Genomic DNA, 19,904 nt, shown 5'->3' with positions numbered 1-19,904 from the left:
ACCTCCAGGCGCGCGTCAACGTGTCTTTACATTGACTTAATATTGAAATCACTGTTGATGCCTCTACCGCGGCTGGTCTGAACGCAGCATTACTGTTATAAAGCTTAGAAGACCTAGGACATTTTCTAAAATAAGTGAAAATAGTCTGAAAAACTATGGACATATGCATCTTGGATAGCTTCAGGGTGAGCAAATCGTGGTAATTTTCATTTTTGCATGAAATATCCCTTTAACATCTCACTTTTCCTGTCGCCTAATCATAGAATAATGTAAAAACACATTAATTGGCTATGTTATCAGACCCAAACAAAAACCGTGGTCTAACTGTATGGTTGCATCCCAAATATTTACTGCCCCAAGCATTCTACTTTATGCAGTATGTACTGTCACAGTATGTCCAATTACTGGCTAGAAATAATCACCATTCAGCACATTTGCATTTCTTTCTCGCTGTGACTAATGAAACATGATTTGCACATTTATAAGTTAGATTCACCCCAAAGGATATCCAGATTTTGCAGCAGTATTCAAACAATGGTCTCTCACCTCATACGGTAGTGAAGTTTGATGCTGGTCTCCTCTGTGATCTTAAACACATGGTTGGGAGCATACCACACATCTTGGCTTTCTTCATACAGCGCAAACAGGTTGTGGCACAGAGGCGAGATGTCTGGGGAAACAAGTTCAAAATGAATGCCTGATTCAAACAGCTTTCTCTTTTGCTTTCATTCTGAGTTTCAAAAACATCTGATGCATTTGAGAAAGTGCTTACAGCTAAATGTCTGTTTTTGTACATAAAGTTCTTCTAATAACTGCATTTGAGCTTTTACTAAAACATCTACTGTATAAAGTTCAAAGTTTGAGCAATTGTGATTCATAGTTACAGTAACTGAAAGGGAATGGCATGTTTAGTTCAGGTAAACCCCTTGATTTCTGACTTATTAAGCTCTAGAGTAATACCAGTGGTAAACTGCAGGGTGTGAAACCATTACAGTTCCTCTCCAGCTGCCTTCTTGTCTAATAAACTTCCCTTTCCTCTCTCACTGTCCAAGCCAACATGTGTTCTTGGCTGTAACTTTGAGGAATTTCCGGACGTGACATTTTATCCACCAACCATTTTGTGCATTTTGTGAGTATTGATCAAGAGCCCAGCAGACAGATATCCACTGCAATATGGGAGGGGATGAACAAGTACACTATGGTTAGCCGCAGTGCTCATCATCTTCAGGTCAATGTCTTCACATGCAACGCCCATATCACATGATACGACAATTAAAACCTTTCATGTTCCTCTTTACTTTTCTGTGAAACGCTGATGTTACAAATCCCCCTTTCTTTAAAATATAAGACCCATTTCAATTGCTCTAATTCCTTTTAAACTATGAAGCTTATTTATCATCAAACAACATGCTTTACAGCCAGCAGTATTATTAAAAAACTATTTTTTTCAACTGTTAATTTACTAACGTTTAAAAATAATGTCTTCAATAAGGTCAACTAAAAAAATAGCATTGTAAAAAAAACACAAAATTAAATATTTAACTTGGGTACATGCTCAAGATTCAACTTATGACTAGGGTGGACAAAAAACTCGATTTTTTCGATTAATTGTTTTCTTATGTGGTCGATTAAAAATCAATTCTTGAAGGCCATGAATCTATTTTTTTTTTACATGAAATAACCTAATCCTGTTTGATCAAGGAATGCAACTGTTTTGACTTTTTTCAGAAAAGCTTATGAATCAAAATCGAATCTATCCAGAACATCTGAATCGATACCCAGCCCTACTTATGACATGCCAAATGAAGCTATCAGACACCCAAAAAAATCATAACATCACAAGCGGAGCCAATTTTCAATTAACTATTTTTTTCACATGCTTGCAGAGAATGGTTTACCAAAACTAAGTTACTGGGTTGTTCTTTTTCACATTTTGTAGGTTAATAGAAGCACTGGGGTACCCAATTATAGCACTTGAGTCAGATTTTCATGATATGTGCCCTTTAATGCTCAATTTGGATTCTTTGCTCAGATATGATTTAAGCCGAGGCAGTCTGCTCCTAAGTCGCGCACGGATTGATCATCTGGACAACGCTGCTTTTTTTGCATGTTAGGGGCTTTCGTGTATAAGAGGATGTGCAGCTGATATTTAATGTTTTTAAGTGGTTTTGCAAACATGCCGTTGGTGCATATTTCTGGAATTGTGGCACATATCAATCTAGAGTGATGTAAAAGTCGCATAAATTCCGATATGACTGATTCAGACTGATGTCGCATAGCAAAACTTCTGACCTGTATCTGATTTAAGGGCCATTATAACGTTAACTATAACAATAACTATATTAGTGCTGAAACGAGTCATCGAGTTACTCGATTACAGAAATACTGCCTCGAAGCCTCCTTAAACTCCTATGACACGCACTATACATGCAGGGATCTGATTCCCACGGACTGTTGTTCAGTGTTCAGGAAGCACACCATAGCGCGTGATACATTTTGAATTTAATTGGTGCGATGCAGAGAGTAAAGATGTCCATAAACGGCAGAGAATGTCTAAAGTTTGGGATCATTACATTCTTATCATTACATTACATTCAGCATCTGAACCGAAAACATCCACTGCTGTTTCACCAAGCGTCGCTGAAGAAGGTAACGTAGCCTAAGCCTATACATCGATGTTCGCTGATTTTAATCCCACACTGTATTTGTAGCGATGTCGTTATGCGGTTTGACTAGATATGATGTTTAGCTTTGATGTTTTTATGTAGTAAACGTATTCACGTTCAATTGCGAGAGAGTATAGCCTAAAAAAGAACCCACACGCATGCAGCCTTGTCTCTTTCACGCGCCAGTCAGACCAATCGTGGCAATGTATCACATATGCTTAATCTTATGTAGCTACGCAACAATAATTTCAGCATGCATTCACTGTATACACCGGGACGTGATGTTGTGACGCGATTTTCCAAACGGATGCTTTACCTAAAATGCACCGCAATGCAAGTTATGCAAGCCAAATGCAGCATTCTATTGAAAATGAATGCATGTATTTCTGCCGTACCAAACTGCAATGAAGCAACTGGTCTGACTGGGGCATCACTCCTCCTCACGCACAGCACGCGTGCACACACAAACACAGGTTGCCAGGTTACCAAAGCAAATAGGCTCAGCCCAGAAATTATATATTATTTGTTAGTAGCCTAATGGTAAATGCTGCAGGTGTAGATATCTACATAAAACAGATATTTACTTTGATGTCAGGGCGAGATTACAGCATGAAACCTGTTGTGCATATTAATAAATTATACTGTTCTTGTTGCATTTACACAGCAGGTAACCAGCAGATGTCCTCAACAAGCTGCGTTTCACGTAACTCTAAACAGTAAATCTAGTAGTTTGTGTAGTCTAATATCTTCGACACTTGGTCACATGAGAGCAGAAAATCGGATTTTGACTGCAGACTCTGAACGTAGTTTAACTAAATACAAAATAACACAAGAGTCACTATGGGGGCATTTCACGAGACTATTACTGCCCTGGTAATTTCCGACACTTCCTTAATAAAACCCATTCACTGTGTATGATGAAATGATAGTCATAACTCTATATCCTGGGGGATGCATTAGACAGTGAGCTGTTTCAGTGCTCTATGATCACAATTCACAGTGCATTTGCATTTCTTTCTCCCTGTGACTGATGATCACAGTGAATGGCTATCTGAAGACTTACGGCATCTCTTGGCAGCCTCCACGCACAGGTCTTCTGCCGTGTGGCAGTCTTTGAAGTACTCGAGCTGGTGCATGTCGGGCAGGTAGAAGTGGATCTCCAGGCCTTTCATGACAGCCGGGACGGTCATCTCCGCCTTCCTCTGTTTTTTCATCTTCCCGCACAGTTGCCTGCCCAGCTCCATGACTGCTAGTACTGGCATCAAGACACTGTGGGGTAAACAGAGAGAACAGAAAGCTTTAGTGATGCACTATGGGTCGCTGATGGAAAGCATTACTTTAAGGCGGGGTGCATGATCTCTGAAAGCCAATGTTGACATTTAAAATCACCTTAACAAACACGCCCCTACCCCAAGAGAATCTGGACCTTCTTTTGATAGACCCGCATCACACATACGCAACCCAGGCACCCCTTACTGCTAATTGGCTACAAGTGTGTTTTGGTACTCTGCCCGACTCACTTTTCCAAAGTGTTTTTCAAAAATAATGCACCCAGCCTTTAAAATAAACATCCAAATTCAATGAGGTTGAATTTATGATAACATGATTCATGGAGGATGCAGAAAACATTGCAATTATTTTATATGGGAAATAGGTGGTACTTCAAGCCTTAGGTTTAATATATAAGAGAAATAACACTAAGTTACATAGGAAACTGAGACACATGAAAAAAATTAAACCACCATGTACATTGCCAGACACTTCTACCAATCATTACCATGTGCGCTGGCCCATGGTAACAATGTAAACCAAAAGGAGTCAGTGATAAAAATAACACATTGTCCAAACACACAAAAAAAGACAATCCCAACATATCGATTGCAATATAATTGTTTTCTTCTTTTATATTTTTCACCACACAGCCAATCATACTGCAAGTTGCCCTCCCCACCCAATTTTCCATTTGAGTTCATCGCGACCAAATGACACAAAACGGTGTTACATCATTGGCCATTAGACATGTTCTTTATTAACAGCCTTCGACAATGTCTACGATGAATCATTAAATAAAACTCCCCTATTTGACATGCATTAATTCCGTCTAGGCAACACTTTAGTATATGACAGTTTGAATATTCAAAGCACATCTCCACTGTCCGCTGTGACAAAGGCAAACCCCGACTCAAGCTAAATAATCCATTACTTAAACAATGGGAACGAACGGAAGTAAAACACACATGATGTTCTAGCAACAGGTGCCCTCACATGGAGCAATTTAATTCGACCGTTCATCCTAGGAAGAACAAGAGGGAGGGTAAAATGAACGTTTTTCGCATCTGAATCAGATGGTTTTTACTCAATGGATCTACTTTCAGATTTATCGTGCAAGCCTGATCAGGGTAGGCCTGCCGGTTAAAATGTGTTGAGATGCCAAGATCCCCGCTGGCATGTGAAACGGCCTTCCGGAGACAAATAAATGGGCAATGAATACAGAAAGCTGCAGAGACATTGCTTTTGATTTGGCTTAATAAAATATGTGTAATATAATATAATATAAGTGTAATCAAAAATCCACAGCATGGGAATATCCTGAATTTAAAGGTCATGGCCCGTTTCCCAAGGCCTTTTAGGTCTGCAACTATAAATAGTTGGTCAGTAATAGGGATTGATGTCCTCTCTGTGTTGGCAAAATAATGAAATCCAAGACTTAAAAAGAGAAAGATATAGTGCCATTCCAAACAAAATTCCCCCTCCCGATGAAATGGCATTCAAGAGCTTTTGCCCTTATTGGATTCCAGAGGATTGGGGCAGTCATGTACTTATTTACATCCTTGTTTGGGCTGGTATTTAGACTCAAATAACACAGAAACAGAACAACCCTGTTTTTAGTCTGTGAAACATTGTCAACAACCCCGATGTTGGTTACGTATTATTTAAAAGAAATATAAAAATAAATTAAACTATTCTGAATTCTTTCTAAACTTGGGAAATCTTAAAACCCTGTAAATCATGCTCACCTCCATCTTGGAAATTTTAGGAAGTCATGAAGGGAAAGTTATATAATCACACACAAGCTGTTAATAAGCTTCACCTGATTCGGAACGACTCATATGTTGTTCTTCTGTTTACTTTATGGCGACCTCACTTCCTGAGGTGCTGACGTGCCGCTCGCTGATAAAGTCATGGTTAACACTGTTTCTTTACCGCTTCAGACCCTGCAACTATTCCGCTAGTAGACCGCTGGGGTTTGTCGAGCGAATGTGGGTGCAGTAACTTGCTGTAACTGCTTTTGTTTTATCCTGTTAGTGATCTCTTTAAAGCAAGGTAAAAAGATGTAGAGGTAAGTTTACCAATTAGTTTTCATAGATAGTTGTCCTTGTTGTGAAGAACTTTCTATGCCCTTCTGGTTTTTGTTGTGCGTAGACATATAAGGCTATTATAATTACATCATAGACATTAATTATGTTTTAACATGTAACAAAAGTTAAACAATTTAGCACTAATAAGAATTTATGTTAATTTTGTAACACTTTTAAGCAGGCAAAGTCAATAAAAGCTTTTAAACCATGTTGGAAACAAATCAGACCAAGCGCATGATGAAAAAAGATCTAAAGAAGTCATGAGACAACATCATGATCACAATCATGATTATAATATTTGTTTACATATACATTTCGTTGTATTTATACATTTATGCATAATGAGGGTATTAAATTAATCCTATAAATTATTCTATCACGTTTGTATCAGTTACACTGCTTTTAAAACAAATATGATCAACCTTAACCCTATTTACAGATTAAATTAGATAGATAATACCTTGAATTCATGATATCAACTTTTGTGTAAGCCAGCAAGTGAGAAGAAACAAGCATATTTCTCCTTGAAACAGTAACAGGTTAACATTTTTTGTAACATTTCTTGACTTGTTGTATGCTGTATTATCACCAAAATTATAATGCCATTCCTACAAAGTAATCACTAGTTGGGAACACAATGTTATCCACAGCTGATAATAAAACATCTAAATATTTTAAAAACCTTTTAAACGTACCTTTGGACAATTGTATTACATTCTAATGCTTCAAATTTTAATTGAGAACACACAATATTCAAAAGCTTGCCGTTTTGGCACATATGGAGGCATATGCCTTGCCTGTTATATGCTTTAACAGAAACTGCCTCAAGTGACAAATATGTGATGTTTTAATCCATTCAGGAATTTTTCTTGTCATGAAAGCTCATAAGTTCATAACAACAACATGAACTGTTTTTCAGAATACCATACAGTAAAGGGAATATGCTGAACTTGGGGACTACTTAACCAACCATCAGAATGAGTGGTCAACACTCTGATTCAATTTCTCACTTCAGATTGTTTAATCAGAATAAAATTATAAAAAACAGAGACGTTATCAACAGTACTTTACTTGGTAGTAATTTTGAATAATTTTAATGGGATTTCCCACTAAAACCTTTATGGGAATTGAATATTTTACCTTTAACCATATTATTATTAAGCAAAATTTTGTAGCGTGAAGCAGCAGTGTTGTGGTTCTCATGTATTCTTCTGATATTTAACCTGGAAATGTTTTAGATTGTGGAGACAAAGGGGAATTCACATATAGGCTTGCGCTTTCTAATAGATTTCCTCTAAATTTTATATTTATGCCTTGCTTTATGTTTCAGTAAGTTTCAATCAATCATACTGAATCGGATTAATTTAATACTTTGAGTACATGAAATATCTTAAATAAAATTCATATTTTAACATTAAAAGGATGACATCAACATTATTATCAGGCTGTTATCTGTGTGTACAGGTGGTCAAAATTATTGACAGTACTGCAGTCGTAGCAGCAACAAGTTTAACCATTTAACTACTTCACAGTCGGAACATATCGAACACATTTAATACGTGTCTCATAAAGGCAATGCCATTTAAAAAAAACAAAAACAAAAGAAACCCCCCACAAGCACGGGAATGTCCTTAGCACCTCACAAATGCGACTAACGTTATACTTTTTAAAAGGTAACTTTCGTGGACAGCAGTGCACATGCAAACTACATAACACAACATTGACACACATGATATGTCAGTTTACAAGTTTAAACCCAGTTTACACAAATTCGGAATGATTTGATCTGTTGTAGGCTCCGCTAAGTTAACGTTAACCCTCATACGCCATTTTTACCAGCAAACATACACAAACTTATACTAAAGCGTCGTACAACCTCACTGTTTACTGGCATTGTCCATAAAGACAACAAATACCCCAAATGTTTACATAAATTCAGTTTAACTAAGAGTTACGGCCCTCGCCCTTACCTCGCCAGGCAAAGCTACTTCCGTTAAATTTCGATCATTACAGATGTTTGAAGACTTCCTCTCGGTTTTTTGTTGACTTCAATCGCACTCGATGAATTCCAAACGGTCTCTGGTAGTATAAGGTGTATGCTACGTGATTAAATCTCAAAACAAAGTTCGCATTGCAGCGGCGTAAGCCGTGGCAAAGTCTTCATGATCAACTAACCTTTCCTGTCAAGCGTCGACCACAGTCCCGAAAATAGGGTAACAACGACAGTGTCACACGCCGCCTATTGGCTCATCCGTCTATCAATCAAATGTGGTCCAATGGTATTAACCCTAGGCGGAGAGTACACTACTAGAGAATTTGTGTTATGGCTACCGCAGAGCCTTTTAGTATATAATTAGGACTATTTACTAGATGTACATAAATAATAAATTAGATCTGCGTGTATTGCGATGTTTAAAAATACTTTTAGCTGCATAATAGACCACATAATACAGCATTATTATTAGGCAATGACTTTTATTTTATTTTTACTATATAGTAGCTAAATTAGGTTATATCTATTCAGTTGATTTAGCCTATTATAATGGCTTGTTGTTTGCAGTAATTGTAAATGTATTAATATTTTGATTAATAACTGCAATCAATAACTCAGATTGCACTCATATATTTACAGAGGTCTTTAAGACCAAGATTCACAAGCCTGCCATGACAGGGAGGGACTTCCCGTCCTCACCATCGGATGAGTTGCCAGAAACTGTGGGCTGCAGTTTCACAAGAGGGCTGTAGAGCAGACTAAGAGAATGTGGCAAATCAATAAGTTTAACAAAGGTAATCGTTTGTGAAACAATTTTAGCAGAAATATTAGATTGAAGTCAGTATTAAAATGTAAGTGATAAATGCAGGTGGAATAATTCATGTGTTTTTATTACATCTAAATGATCAATATTTCAATTTAAAACATTGAAAAAAATGTTTGGTCACTGCTTTGCATAATACATTTGTGTGTAATTTGTTTAGATCGAATGCTAATTAATCACTATTAAAATAATCAGTCCAGTTGGAAAATCCTGTCGTTGAATGAGTCACAGGCTATAATTGGGGTGTGAAGCGTCTATGTGCTATAAACACAACTAATACCTTGAATGCTTTCTTTAAATGAAGGGTTTTCTAAAACACATACATTACAGACAATAATGTGTCATTAAAGAGACAAAAAACATGTTAAGGTATTTATTATTAAACATAAACATTTTAATTGTACGCATCACATTGAAAGCACTAAATAGTCCCCTTCTCCCCAATTTAAGAATGTACAGTACAGATGACTCATCAGAGTTTTGATTTAGGGGGTGGTAAAAAGATAAATATACTGTATTATATAGGGTCTATTTTTACTTACAGTACAGGGAATTTCGGTGATTATGTGATTTATTGATATGAGGCAGAGAGGGTAACACAAACCATGTGTAAACAATATTATTTAACATTGTGTACATAAAAATAAGATATTAAAAAATGTGTATTTTAAAAAATAAGAATTTTATTTTGTTACTTTAACAACAATTTACCACAAAATAGAAAATTATATATATTAAAAGGCATACAAATTTTATTCAAACAATTTTTAAAATAAAAAAAAAAAACGACAAACACAGAAACAATTATATGCACTTAAAAACAAAAACTTTCTGTAGCTAGATGTCAAGATGGCAGCCATCCTTCAGTTATCACAGTACTGTACCTTTAAGATGGACAGCATCAGCACTGTGATAACTGAACCAGGGCAGCCTGTCACATCAAGCAGAGCCAGGTTGGTAGTGCTTCATCCATCCTCTTGTCCATGTTGATTTGCATTATGCATTACTAAAATATCAGTTTTGTGATTTACTTTTGTGTGTATTAAAATGTACAATTGTACTTAAAAAAAGTTTTGCAAAAATGTAATTTCATTGGCATGTATTAAAATTTTAGTAATAAGTAATAAATAATTTTTATTAACAATCGTGGCTTACATTAAAGCATACAATTGTTTTATGTAATGCAGATCTTGTAGTAGTAATAGTATTAATATATAACTTGACTTAATCACAATTTTGTACTGAATAACCAAGCACAGGCGACTCCCTGTCTGACATCATGAGATTTAACACCTTCCTACTTAGTTTTAATTATTCATACGGACCACCCCTGTGACGTCCGACTTGTTGTTGTAACTCTGATCCCGCCTTTTATGCTTGGCACGCGGTCTTTGGCTGTCCAACGGTCCTTTAGGCACCGCCCACATCATCCCCGCCCTCCGTGCGAATCTCTTCTTGTAAACAACTCCATCAGCGCGTCGTTGCCATCATAGGACAGTGGAAACGCCTGCCAAATAATCCAACAAACATCTGCCTAACATTCCTACAGCGTTTGTTTAGGTAAAAAGACAGAAAACATTTCGAGATGTTTATTCCAAAATGCATTCCCAGTGACAGTTCGTTGCGACTTCATGTACTGAATGCTTGATTAAAGTAATCGTTTAAATAAAGTCAGCTGAGAAATATAGTATTAAAAACTATATACTGTTTCACAAACCTTAAAAACATGCGTTTAAGGAGAAAGTGCGTAATAAACCTACCTGAGGTCAGTGGTTATACATAAGTTATTACACGAAAACGCATTAAATGAATATGTGTGATATTATACTATCACAAGTGTAGTAAATAGTAGGCAAAACATATACAGCAACTGTTTAACATTAGATAGCGATTAGTTTAATGGTCTCATATCATGTAAATCGTCTTATTGTACTGTATTGATGTGCGCGCTAACGCCCAACGCGCGCACACACCCCTCTAATGTCAAAAACAAACACCACGTTATAAGGTAAAAACATAACAATAACATCGCAATCCTAGTTAAACATATGTATTATTTGACCGTCTACAAAAGTACTTACTTGCATTTTCAACGCCGAACTCCAATGTTTACGTGAATATTTTTAATGACGCAGCAAGCCTACTGCGAACAACGTGATTGTCGCCATTTTTTGTTGTTATTGAAATCTTCAAGCCATGTGACAATAAAATAACACGCTTCCGGGTCCTGACACTCAAAGTTCAACGCTTTCTCGGGTGCACGTTTACTTTTCTCATGTACAAGGATTAAAAAGCCGACTGATTTTGACATTGCATACCTAAACTGAACTGCGTGTGTTATATATATCTTATGTTGTGACGCCACCGTAAGGTACCTCGGTAATACTGATTTGACATGGAGATTGTAGATGACTCTTATCCAAACGTCTTGTGTAAACTGCACGTTTAAAAACGTAAAAGTAAACAAAGCAGTTGTGGATTTTGCATCTAAATCGCAGTCAACAAGTGTATACTGCACAAAAACAGACAGGGGGCAATATTACATTAGATATACTAGGCATGCCATGTAGTCAGTGCTTGAGGAGAGAATAAGAGTTTTATTTATTTATTTATTTTTGTTGTGTTTGGTTGGAACAAAAACATATTTTATGGACATCTGATTTGATTATAAAGGTCATGTGGTGTGCATTAAAACATCTTTTCCATGTGTACAACTTTCTTCGGTTGTTGGTGGAAAAAACTTGTGTCGCAGGGATTGTTTTCATACTACATCTGCACAACTCCATGCTCATGTGCGAGGCACTTAATTACAGCGCACATATTTTTAGTGTACCAGTGGCGTTTATAAAATTAAATAGGGCGTTTATGTTTCCCCTCCATTCATTTGCAGAGAGGGGGAAGCTCACGTCTACATAAAGAGGAGTAGGCGGTGCATCAGAAAGAGCTTCCCAGTTTCATGTACAGAGACAACTGACTCTTTTTACCGTGGAAATAACATATTTTAAAATACAGGAGACTATTGGGTGGGTAAGTTTGTTTGTTGTTTTTGACCTAAAACTGTAAAGTCAGTATTTGTTGTGTCCATTGATGGTTTTGTTCGACGTCCCCACCCCATTCTCCACTGGAAATCTTCTCTAACAGAAACGGTTATAACGTTACCTGAGGTATAATGCAACGGCGCCCTGCATCGCAAACTACTTAAAACTAGTACATGACTTGTGTGATTTCAGTTCTAATGGTTGACCTTATTTATTGTAAACAGGTCAACTAAGTGAAGAAATGTCCAAATTGTTTCGGGCTGTTATCATGGGTCCACCAGGCTCAGGAAAAGGGACCATCTCGGAGAGAATTGCGCACAGTTTCGGACTCAAACATCTATCCAGTGGAGACTTTGTTCGAGAAAACATTGCCGCAAATACTGGTGCGTGATTTACAAACTGAGAGACTTGGAAAAACGGACTAATAAGCGCCACCAAATGAAGTTTTGTGCCATTTTAGTATTTGAGTTAACTTGATATATTCAGTTACCTCACACGAGTTCATGTGAGGTAAGCTGCCATGCTGGCAAGATGCCACAGATGCTAAATGCATTTACATACTTTATCTTCCGCTGCTGCATTGCTGTGATGCCAAAAACAGTTATAATATAAATGCATTAGGATTTTGAATGTGTTTTATACTTAATGTATTATAAATAAGAGACCGAATACAATTATTGTTTATCAATTAAAGATCGAATTGAAATCTCGAGACTGTCATGTGACTACTTGATCTTAAATGATGATGAACACTAGTCTCTTGTTGAAAATATGATTAATAGTTCATTAATATGTGGATTTCCAACCGTTGAAGTATGTACATTTTTTATTATTTTCACATTCATTATATGATTGACAGAACTAATTGTTTTTTAATTGCATTCACTGATTCCAGTTGTCTTCTATGTGTTTGCAGAAGCTGGTGTTTTGGCTAAGAAGTATATTAATAAAGGATTGCATGTGCCAGACCATGTCATGACTAGCCTTCTACTGCCTAGATTGGAAGAGATGACCAAATATAGTTGGCTGATGGATGGTATGTTGTTTCATACTTATTTAGCACGTTCAAGAATTAACAAGTATTAATATCAGTCATCTAATTTTTGTGTTAACAGAACCAAAGGTTTTTCCTCCTTTTGGCATTTAATGTTTTAAATTGTTTATCTTCTGGTGTCTTTCCATTATAATCATTGTTTCCTGATTTGTTGGATCACAAAGGCATTTAGTAAATTGGAGGTGCTGCCACCACACAGTCAGATTGATTTTATAAAAGTAAAACTTAATTATTAGACTTAAGATGTAAGTATGTTAAACCTAGTTTAAAGGGACATTACACTTTTTTAAAATATGCTCATTTTTCAGCTCCCCTACAGTTAAACATTTGATTTTTACTGTTTTGGAATCCATTCAGCTGATCTCCGGGTCTGGCGCGAGCACTTTTAGCATAGCTTAGCACAATCCATAGAATCTAATTAGACCATTAGCATCATGCTAAAAAATAACCAAAGAGTTTTGATATTTTTCTTATTTAAAACTTGACTCTTATGTAGTTACATTGTGTACTGAGATCAACGGAAAATTGAAAGTTACGATTTTCTGGGCAGATATGGCTAGGATCTGTACTCTTAAACTGGCATAATAATCAGTGACAGCAGCAGTTGTAGTGATATTACGCACGCCCGAAAATAGTCCTCTTGGTTACTTTCAATAGCAGGGGACTATTTTCAGCTACTGCGTGGTATCACTATGCCTGCTGCAGCCATGTTGCATCGGCGGGGTCGTTAGTTATTGCGCCAGAATGAGAGTATAGTTCCTAGCCATATCTGCCTAGAAAATCACAATTTTTAATTTTCTGTCGGTCTTAGTACACAATGTAACTACAGAAGAGTCAAGTTTTAAATAGGAAAAATATTGAAACTTTTTGGTTATTTTTTGCGCGATGCTAATGGTCTAATCAGATTGAATGGATTGTGCTAAGCTATGCTAAAAGTGCTAGCGCCAGACCCGGAGATCAGCTGAATGGATTCCAAAACGGTAAGAATCAAATGTTTAACTCTAGGTGAGCTGAAAAATTAGCATATTTTCAAAAAAGTGGAGTGTTCCTTTAAATGTCAGAATAGTTTGAGGTAAATGTACATTGTCAGCTAAAAGTTTGTTTTGGTCAAATTTATGGGAAGCAAAACTGTTATTTCTCCTTTAGTGGAAGCTAAAAGCAGGGGTATAGAGTTAGGAAATTTAAGGAGGTAAACAAGAAAGAATGGCAATAAGATGTAACAGGTGCTTGCCTAGAAAGTCAAACCTAGTATGGGACAATATTATAGGATATCAAACATTGACTGATAATTGGTCTGGGGTATAGAGTTAGGGAATTTAAGGAGGTAAACAAGAGATAGTGGCAATACGTTTGTTGTTACACAAGATGTAACAGCTGCTTGCCTAGAAAGTCAAACTAAAATGAGACAATATTACAGGATATCAAACATTGACTGAAAATTGGTCTGACCTACAAAACAGCCAGGTTTACTCATGTTAGTGTGTCTTGCTTTTTGAAACTAGGTAAAACATTATTACATTAAAGCTGAAATTACAAAAGCTATAAAGTCTAAAGTTTATTATTAAAGTAGATTATTAATAAAAAGTGACTGAACTTATTGCCAGTGACAGCAGCCTGCTACTGATAGTGGTTTTACAGTATATACCGGGTAATACAAAAACATAATCATACTTCATCCTATATATTAAAATATTGTCTTGTGATATTGCAGCAAACATTTCGCTTTTCATGCAGCAATAAAAGGGCTTTATTTGTGACCTTCAATTGATTATTGGCTATTACATGACAATGTAGTATTGAATCCAAAATAAAGACCAGGTAAGAAATAGCAGTCAGGTTCACATGAAAAGGTTTCTGTGTTTCAGAAGTAACGTCACTATGCTTTTACATGTCTATCAGGTTTTCCTCGAACTCTAGCTCAAGCCATTGCCCTAAACAGTACCTGTGATCTAGATGTGGTCATCAGTCTCAACATCCCTCTGGAAACACTTAAAGAAAGGCTGCGTCATCGCTGGACACACCCACCCAGCGGGAGAGTGTATAACATGTGCTTCAATCCCCCCCGAATCCAAGTGATTTTTCTAGTTTTTGTCTTTTTTTTGTTTGAGATATAATCACATACTACTAGAAGGGTTGGTGGGTTATGTAGAAATATTCTATCCAGTCTCACAAAATTATGTACCTATTAGTCACGTAATTTTTTTATTATTTTTCGTGATACTGTCACAGATTTCCGCGTTTTTTGAGATAGTGGCGCGAATTTCTGTTTGTGTGTCGTTGTCACGTATTGGTTGCTCAGCTGCTTTTTCCTATTTTTAAATCATTTTTGCTTCGGTTTAGGGTTAGATTTGGTGTTTGCATCAGGATGTCACTTGAAGTATTTTTTCTGATTTATTTTTTCTAAATTTTAAAACATAGTCGCCTGGCGTTAGGGTTAGAGTTGGGTTTGGGTAAGGAGGATGTCATTTTATGTAAATCTAACCCTACACCAAAGGAAAAATTGGTGAGAAGGTGGGACAGGACAGTTTAGTGGCCGGTGCGTGACAATGACACATAAACAGAAATTTGTGATACGGTCACGAAGAAGCGCGGAAATTCATGACAGTATCACGAAAAAAGAATGGAAAAGTTGCGTGTCTATAGGTACGTAATTTTGCGTGACTAGGCTGAAATATTATTATGTAGAATAATGAAAAGCGCGCTGACTTGCATGGTTGAAGCTTAACTTTGTCCTGTATGTTCTCACCACACTTAGCATATCACAAAAAAATATTTAATCTTGGTGTATTACACATTTTGTCATGTTCATTTTCTGTTGTGTTTTTCAGGGTATAGATGACATCACGGGGGAACCATTGATTCAGCAGGAGGATGACAGACCAGAAGCTCTGGTTGCCAGACTGAGACACTACAAAGATGTTGCAAAACCTGTTATAGACTTGTATAAGTAAGACTATTCTCACATTCACACATGGCCTTGCCTTGCCTTTTCTATGCAAACCAAAACATACCAAGTGTGCTGTCTTTTGCACTCAAAAGGGCTGTTTAATCATTTTCATTATGTTCCTTTGAAGGGCTAAAGGCATCCTGTACACATTCTCAGACACAGAGACAGATCAGATCTGGCCAAATATCAGCACACTCCTGAGCACAAAGATCCCCATTGTCCAATCAGATGCTCGATGTGCCTCAAATCCTTGAGGATGTCAGACTCTGTCATATGCTATGGTTATATACATATGGCTTTTAGTATTTGAGACATTCCACAACAATTCAATTATGTGTCTTTAAGGACCTTTATTTATATCCATCTCTGACTTTGGTGTTTGCCTAAGACACATTTCTTAATAGTGTTGCAATGTTATTAAACACGGTTTAGGTCAGAATGTTGCAATTATCCTGTACTTTAAAAGCTCTATAACTATAATATGTCGTAATATACCTTGGTAAAGACATTTTTATTTCTCAATAAAATGTGGTATTAGGTTAGGTGTTGTCGGCGCAAGGCCTGATTCGACTATGTTAAAATACAATGTTGATCTCAAATCATCTATGATTAATACTGTAGCTATGTCTCTATAATGTGATGAAATAGCTTTTATATCATACCAAATGCTTTGTAAACTAGTTTGTGAACTTTTTTCTAAATGTGGGAATTGCTGCTGGAAATCAGATTAGCATTTTTTAAAGCTGTATTTGAGAAACCTTAGAGACAGTAGAGAAACTGATGTTACAGTGTCATGTAAAGTAACCATTTGCAATTTATTAACAGTGTTATTTCATTAACATCTTAATTGATAAAGACAATGTATCATAAACAACAGATTACTTTACTGACCGAATCAAATTTGTCCCGAAGACAAATATATGGTAAAGGTTCTCAGAATGTTTGTTATACATGACTTTATATGTAATAGCATCTGTCTCTCTCTTTCTCTTTCTTTCTCTCTCTCTCTCTCTCTGTGTATGTGTGTGTGTGTGTGTGTGTGTCATTTTCAGAGTTGTATAAGTATTTTTACTTTCTACATAAAAGTAAATTTTCAATTATTTGTATTTTATTAGTGTTTTTCTTTGGAAAACAAACATTCCAAAACATATTATCATAATTTTTACTCCACTACATTTCATCATTTCAAGTTTTTGGTTTATATTTAATATTTAAGTACATTAAACATCTAGTAATTTTTTGTACTTTTACTTAAGTAAAAAAAAATTCGTACTTTTACTCAAGAAAGTAAAAGTACACAATTTTTATGTAATTAGGCATTAAATCAATTTTAATATGCAATATATAATGAATACACAGTATGATTTTATGCTTTAGAATGTAGTGAAAATTTTTTAGTAAAGAAAAGTAAATTTTTTCCCAAGACAAATACTCTGGTAAAGCATAGATGCTTGGAAAATGTAACTAAAATGCTTAAGTATTATACACCTCTGGTCATTTTTAATGTCTGCCAGCCTTGTACATTAACCAATAAGGGGTGAAGAAAAGACTAATCTTCACACCCTGCTGTTGTGCAATACCACAAAGAGGAATATACAAGCTGTAGCTTTCTTTTCCAAACTAAATAAAGTTATTTTCTCAAAAAAAAAAAAAACTTGAATGAGTCTCTTTAATCTCAGTAACTGTAATATTTAATAGATATTGTCGTTTTGGACTTTAAATATTTTAATTGTTTCATAAACATAATTCTCCAAAGTGCAACAGCAAAATGTGTTCATGTGATGTGTGTATACAGTTTGTAAGTAATTTATACGAATTTACATTTTTTCCATTAAATAGAAAATGTGTATTAATAGTTTATAAAGTGAAAAAACATATTTAAAATTTGCATGACAACTTAATAAATTAATTAATAAATTAATGTTAATTAAACTGAAAAAGCTGTTTTTCTAAAAAAAAAAAAACGTCCAAATAACTATAATAAGCTAGTTCCTGTCCAATTGGGAATGTTTGGAGTGTAATCGAAACAATTAGGCTCCATACTGACTAAAGGAAAATTATATTTGGCGTAAGATTTATTTGGACAAAGTGAGAACGTGATTGTAAGCGCCAAATCGTGACAGCATGTGTACTCAAAATTACTTCGATTATCTCGATTTAATTCTGTAACAGTTTAAATAGTTTCTTTTTTTAATTAAATTAATTTGATATATGAATATACGAATCTCATGATGGATATTATAATAGGCAGACGCTCAAGTAACGTAAAATTAATATTTAAGGCTGCAGCCTCCGTAGGTCGCATTTGCAGGTTGCATACGTCATCAAGACAGTCTACTTTCAGAATATTAACAATTACAAAGTTTAATATTATTCTTAGCTAATCGTAAATTGTTGTAATATGTTTATGACTTGCGAATGTAAAATTCCGTTAACTAAAATAAACCAAGCTTGATGACGTATGCAGCCTGCATATGCAACCTCCAGAGGCTGCAGCCTTCGGATACGGCCGCCATCTGTAGCGGTTTGATGTAACACGGAAGTCCAGAAGTGTATTTAAACACGGAGGCGTTCAAACACGGTACACACAAACACATCTATAACCATTATCATTGAGAAGAATAGTTATAGTTAAACGATTACCCAATGTCACAAGAAAAAATACAAAATGTACAGAAATAGATTTGAGGAGTCAATTTTTGTATTCCAGTCCGGGATTTCCTATGTACAACTTGATATTTCGTACACTGAGAATAATGAACGATTTATTGCAAAACAAAAACAATAGTAAAGCATATAAACATTACGAAAAATATATATTGTAAATCTATTTGCTGATCTAGGTAAATTAAATGAATGATCGGTGTGGGTTAGGCAAATGCACTGATTTGGTGCTGATGTAGCTCTCTGCTGCGCTTCGAAAACAGCTCTATTCACGGGGACGAGCGCCAGTCTGACCTTTGACAGGCAATGAATGACAAATGAAAGGTCAGCTGTTCTGACATCAGCTGGGACATCGGAGAATGACAGGCAGTGCATCGAAAGGTAGGGAGGAATAGCTGTTTATAAATAATTTGAGCGTGAATATTGATAGAGGTTGTCGTATGAATGGGACCGCTTCCAGCTTTCCCAATGAAATGGTTTTATTACATAAAACGTCGTGTCTACGGTGATGATGCTAACCAGGAGGCTATATTTCTTCTTTATCTGCATTGCTAAATTAGCATCACGTTGTCTATAGTGACATAAGGATTTTTTTTATTTTTTTTATGGTCTGTTTACCGCAGCATCATTGCAACGAATCATCGCTTTTGGTCAGTTTAACGACAGGCCTGCTTTAAAAAAGCATTAAGCTATATTAGTCACGACAACCATATCAGCTGATCTTACGCGTTTTGACGGATGCGTTTGAGGAGATTGTCTCATCTGGGCTAGTCCTCATCTGTTTTTAATGTTCTTGTCAACTGATTTCTACAGAAGATACTTGACAAAATAGACACTGCACAGTGACAAGGTTATTTATAGAAGAAATATGCTCTGATTACTATTTACCATCTCATTTGCGCGTTCGTTTTGGTTCAACACTACTGTTAGATGTACTGTAAGTTATTATATTAAATTGATTAAATTAATTGTTTGATGCTATATGTCATATACTATATTTCTCACTAGAGAGTGTTTAATAAAAAATCCTGAATGCTCTAGCAATGATAACGAGAGAGCTGTGGTCTGTGTTTATGGCTTTTCATGTGTTAAGCACAAGGTGAATTTATGACGGTATTAAAGGTTAAGGGAAATCCCTTGCATCATCATGGAGCTGAGCGGAAGGGCCTCCGTTTCCATGGAAATTGCGCGTTCTCACAGACTGATGATGTCATACGTCAGTCAGCTAAATTAAGAATAACCAATAAACTAACATCAGTATTATTGGAGTAGCCTATTGCATATTGTTGTGGCACTACAAGTAATCTCATCCAATTTCTAGCAAGCTACTAAAACTTCATTTTTATTATGTTTACAAGTA

General features: G+C 35.9%; 3 protein-coding genes and 1 long non-coding RNA gene across 10 annotated transcripts in view; 2 read left to right on the top strand and 2 right to left on the bottom strand.

Moving 5' to 3' along the window:
- jak1 (Janus kinase 1) overlaps window positions 1–8,236 on the bottom strand; it is a 36,517-nt gene extending 28,281 nt beyond the window's left edge. Inside the window, exons 1-3 of the mRNA XM_073870222.1 lie at window positions 7,996–8,236; window positions 3,730–3,935; window positions 547–670 (exon numbers count right to left, since the gene is read on the bottom strand). Of these exons, the coding sequence (XP_073726323.1) occupies window positions 547–670; window positions 3,730–3,928 (323 nt within the window). The 5' untranslated portion in view covers window positions 3,929–3,935; window positions 7,996–8,236. The remainder of the gene's footprint in view (window positions 1–546; window positions 671–3,729; window positions 3,936–7,995) is intronic.
- Window positions 8,237–9,200: 964 nt separating this feature from the next.
- On the bottom strand, window positions 9,201–11,372 carry LOC129450117 (uncharacterized). The gene is made up of 2 exons (XR_008646258.2): window positions 10,923–11,372; window positions 9,201–10,384 (listed from the first exon to the last, which is right to left on the bottom strand). It is a non-coding gene; the product is annotated as an uncharacterized lncRNA (long non-coding RNA).
- ak4 (adenylate kinase 4) lies at window positions 10,260–16,980 on the top strand. Of its 7 annotated transcripts, none has more exons than XM_073870224.1 (8): window positions 10,260–10,401; window positions 11,732–11,864; window positions 11,983–12,005; window positions 12,104–12,262; window positions 12,796–12,915; window positions 14,833–15,005; window positions 15,762–15,880; window positions 16,008–16,980. In XM_073870224.1, the coding sequence occupies exons 4-8, from the start codon at window positions 12,121–12,123 to the stop codon at window positions 16,132–16,134; spliced, it is 681 nt and encodes a 226-aa protein (XP_073726325.1). In that variant the 5' UTR covers window positions 10,260–10,401; window positions 11,732–11,864; window positions 11,983–12,005; window positions 12,104–12,120; the 3' UTR covers window positions 16,135–16,980. The 7 variants fall into 7 exon arrangements, with proteins under 7 accessions (XP_073726325.1, XP_073726324.1, XP_073726326.1 ...); XM_073870223.1 differs by having other exon boundaries at window positions 11,732–11,868; XM_073870225.1 differs by lacking the exon at window positions 11,983–12,005.
- A 1,644-nt stretch (window positions 16,981–18,624) lies between these two features.
- Window positions 18,625–19,904, top strand: part of dnajc6 (DnaJ (Hsp40) homolog, subfamily C, member 6) — a 45,963-nt gene continuing 44,683 nt past the window's right edge. The window contains exon 1 of the mRNA XM_055212594.2: window positions 18,625–18,925. The gene's annotated coding sequence lies outside the window, so the exon portion shown is untranslated. The remainder of the gene's footprint in view (window positions 18,926–19,904) is intronic.

This window comes from Misgurnus anguillicaudatus, chromosome 8 (genome assembly GCF_027580225.2).
Source record: "Misgurnus anguillicaudatus chromosome 8, ASM2758022v2, whole genome shotgun sequence".
NCBI classification, from domain to species: Eukaryota; Metazoa; Chordata; class Actinopteri; order Cypriniformes; family Cobitidae; genus Misgurnus; species Misgurnus anguillicaudatus.
Note: the sequence above shows the minus strand (reverse complement) of the source record. Positions and strands in the feature narration are given on the sequence as shown.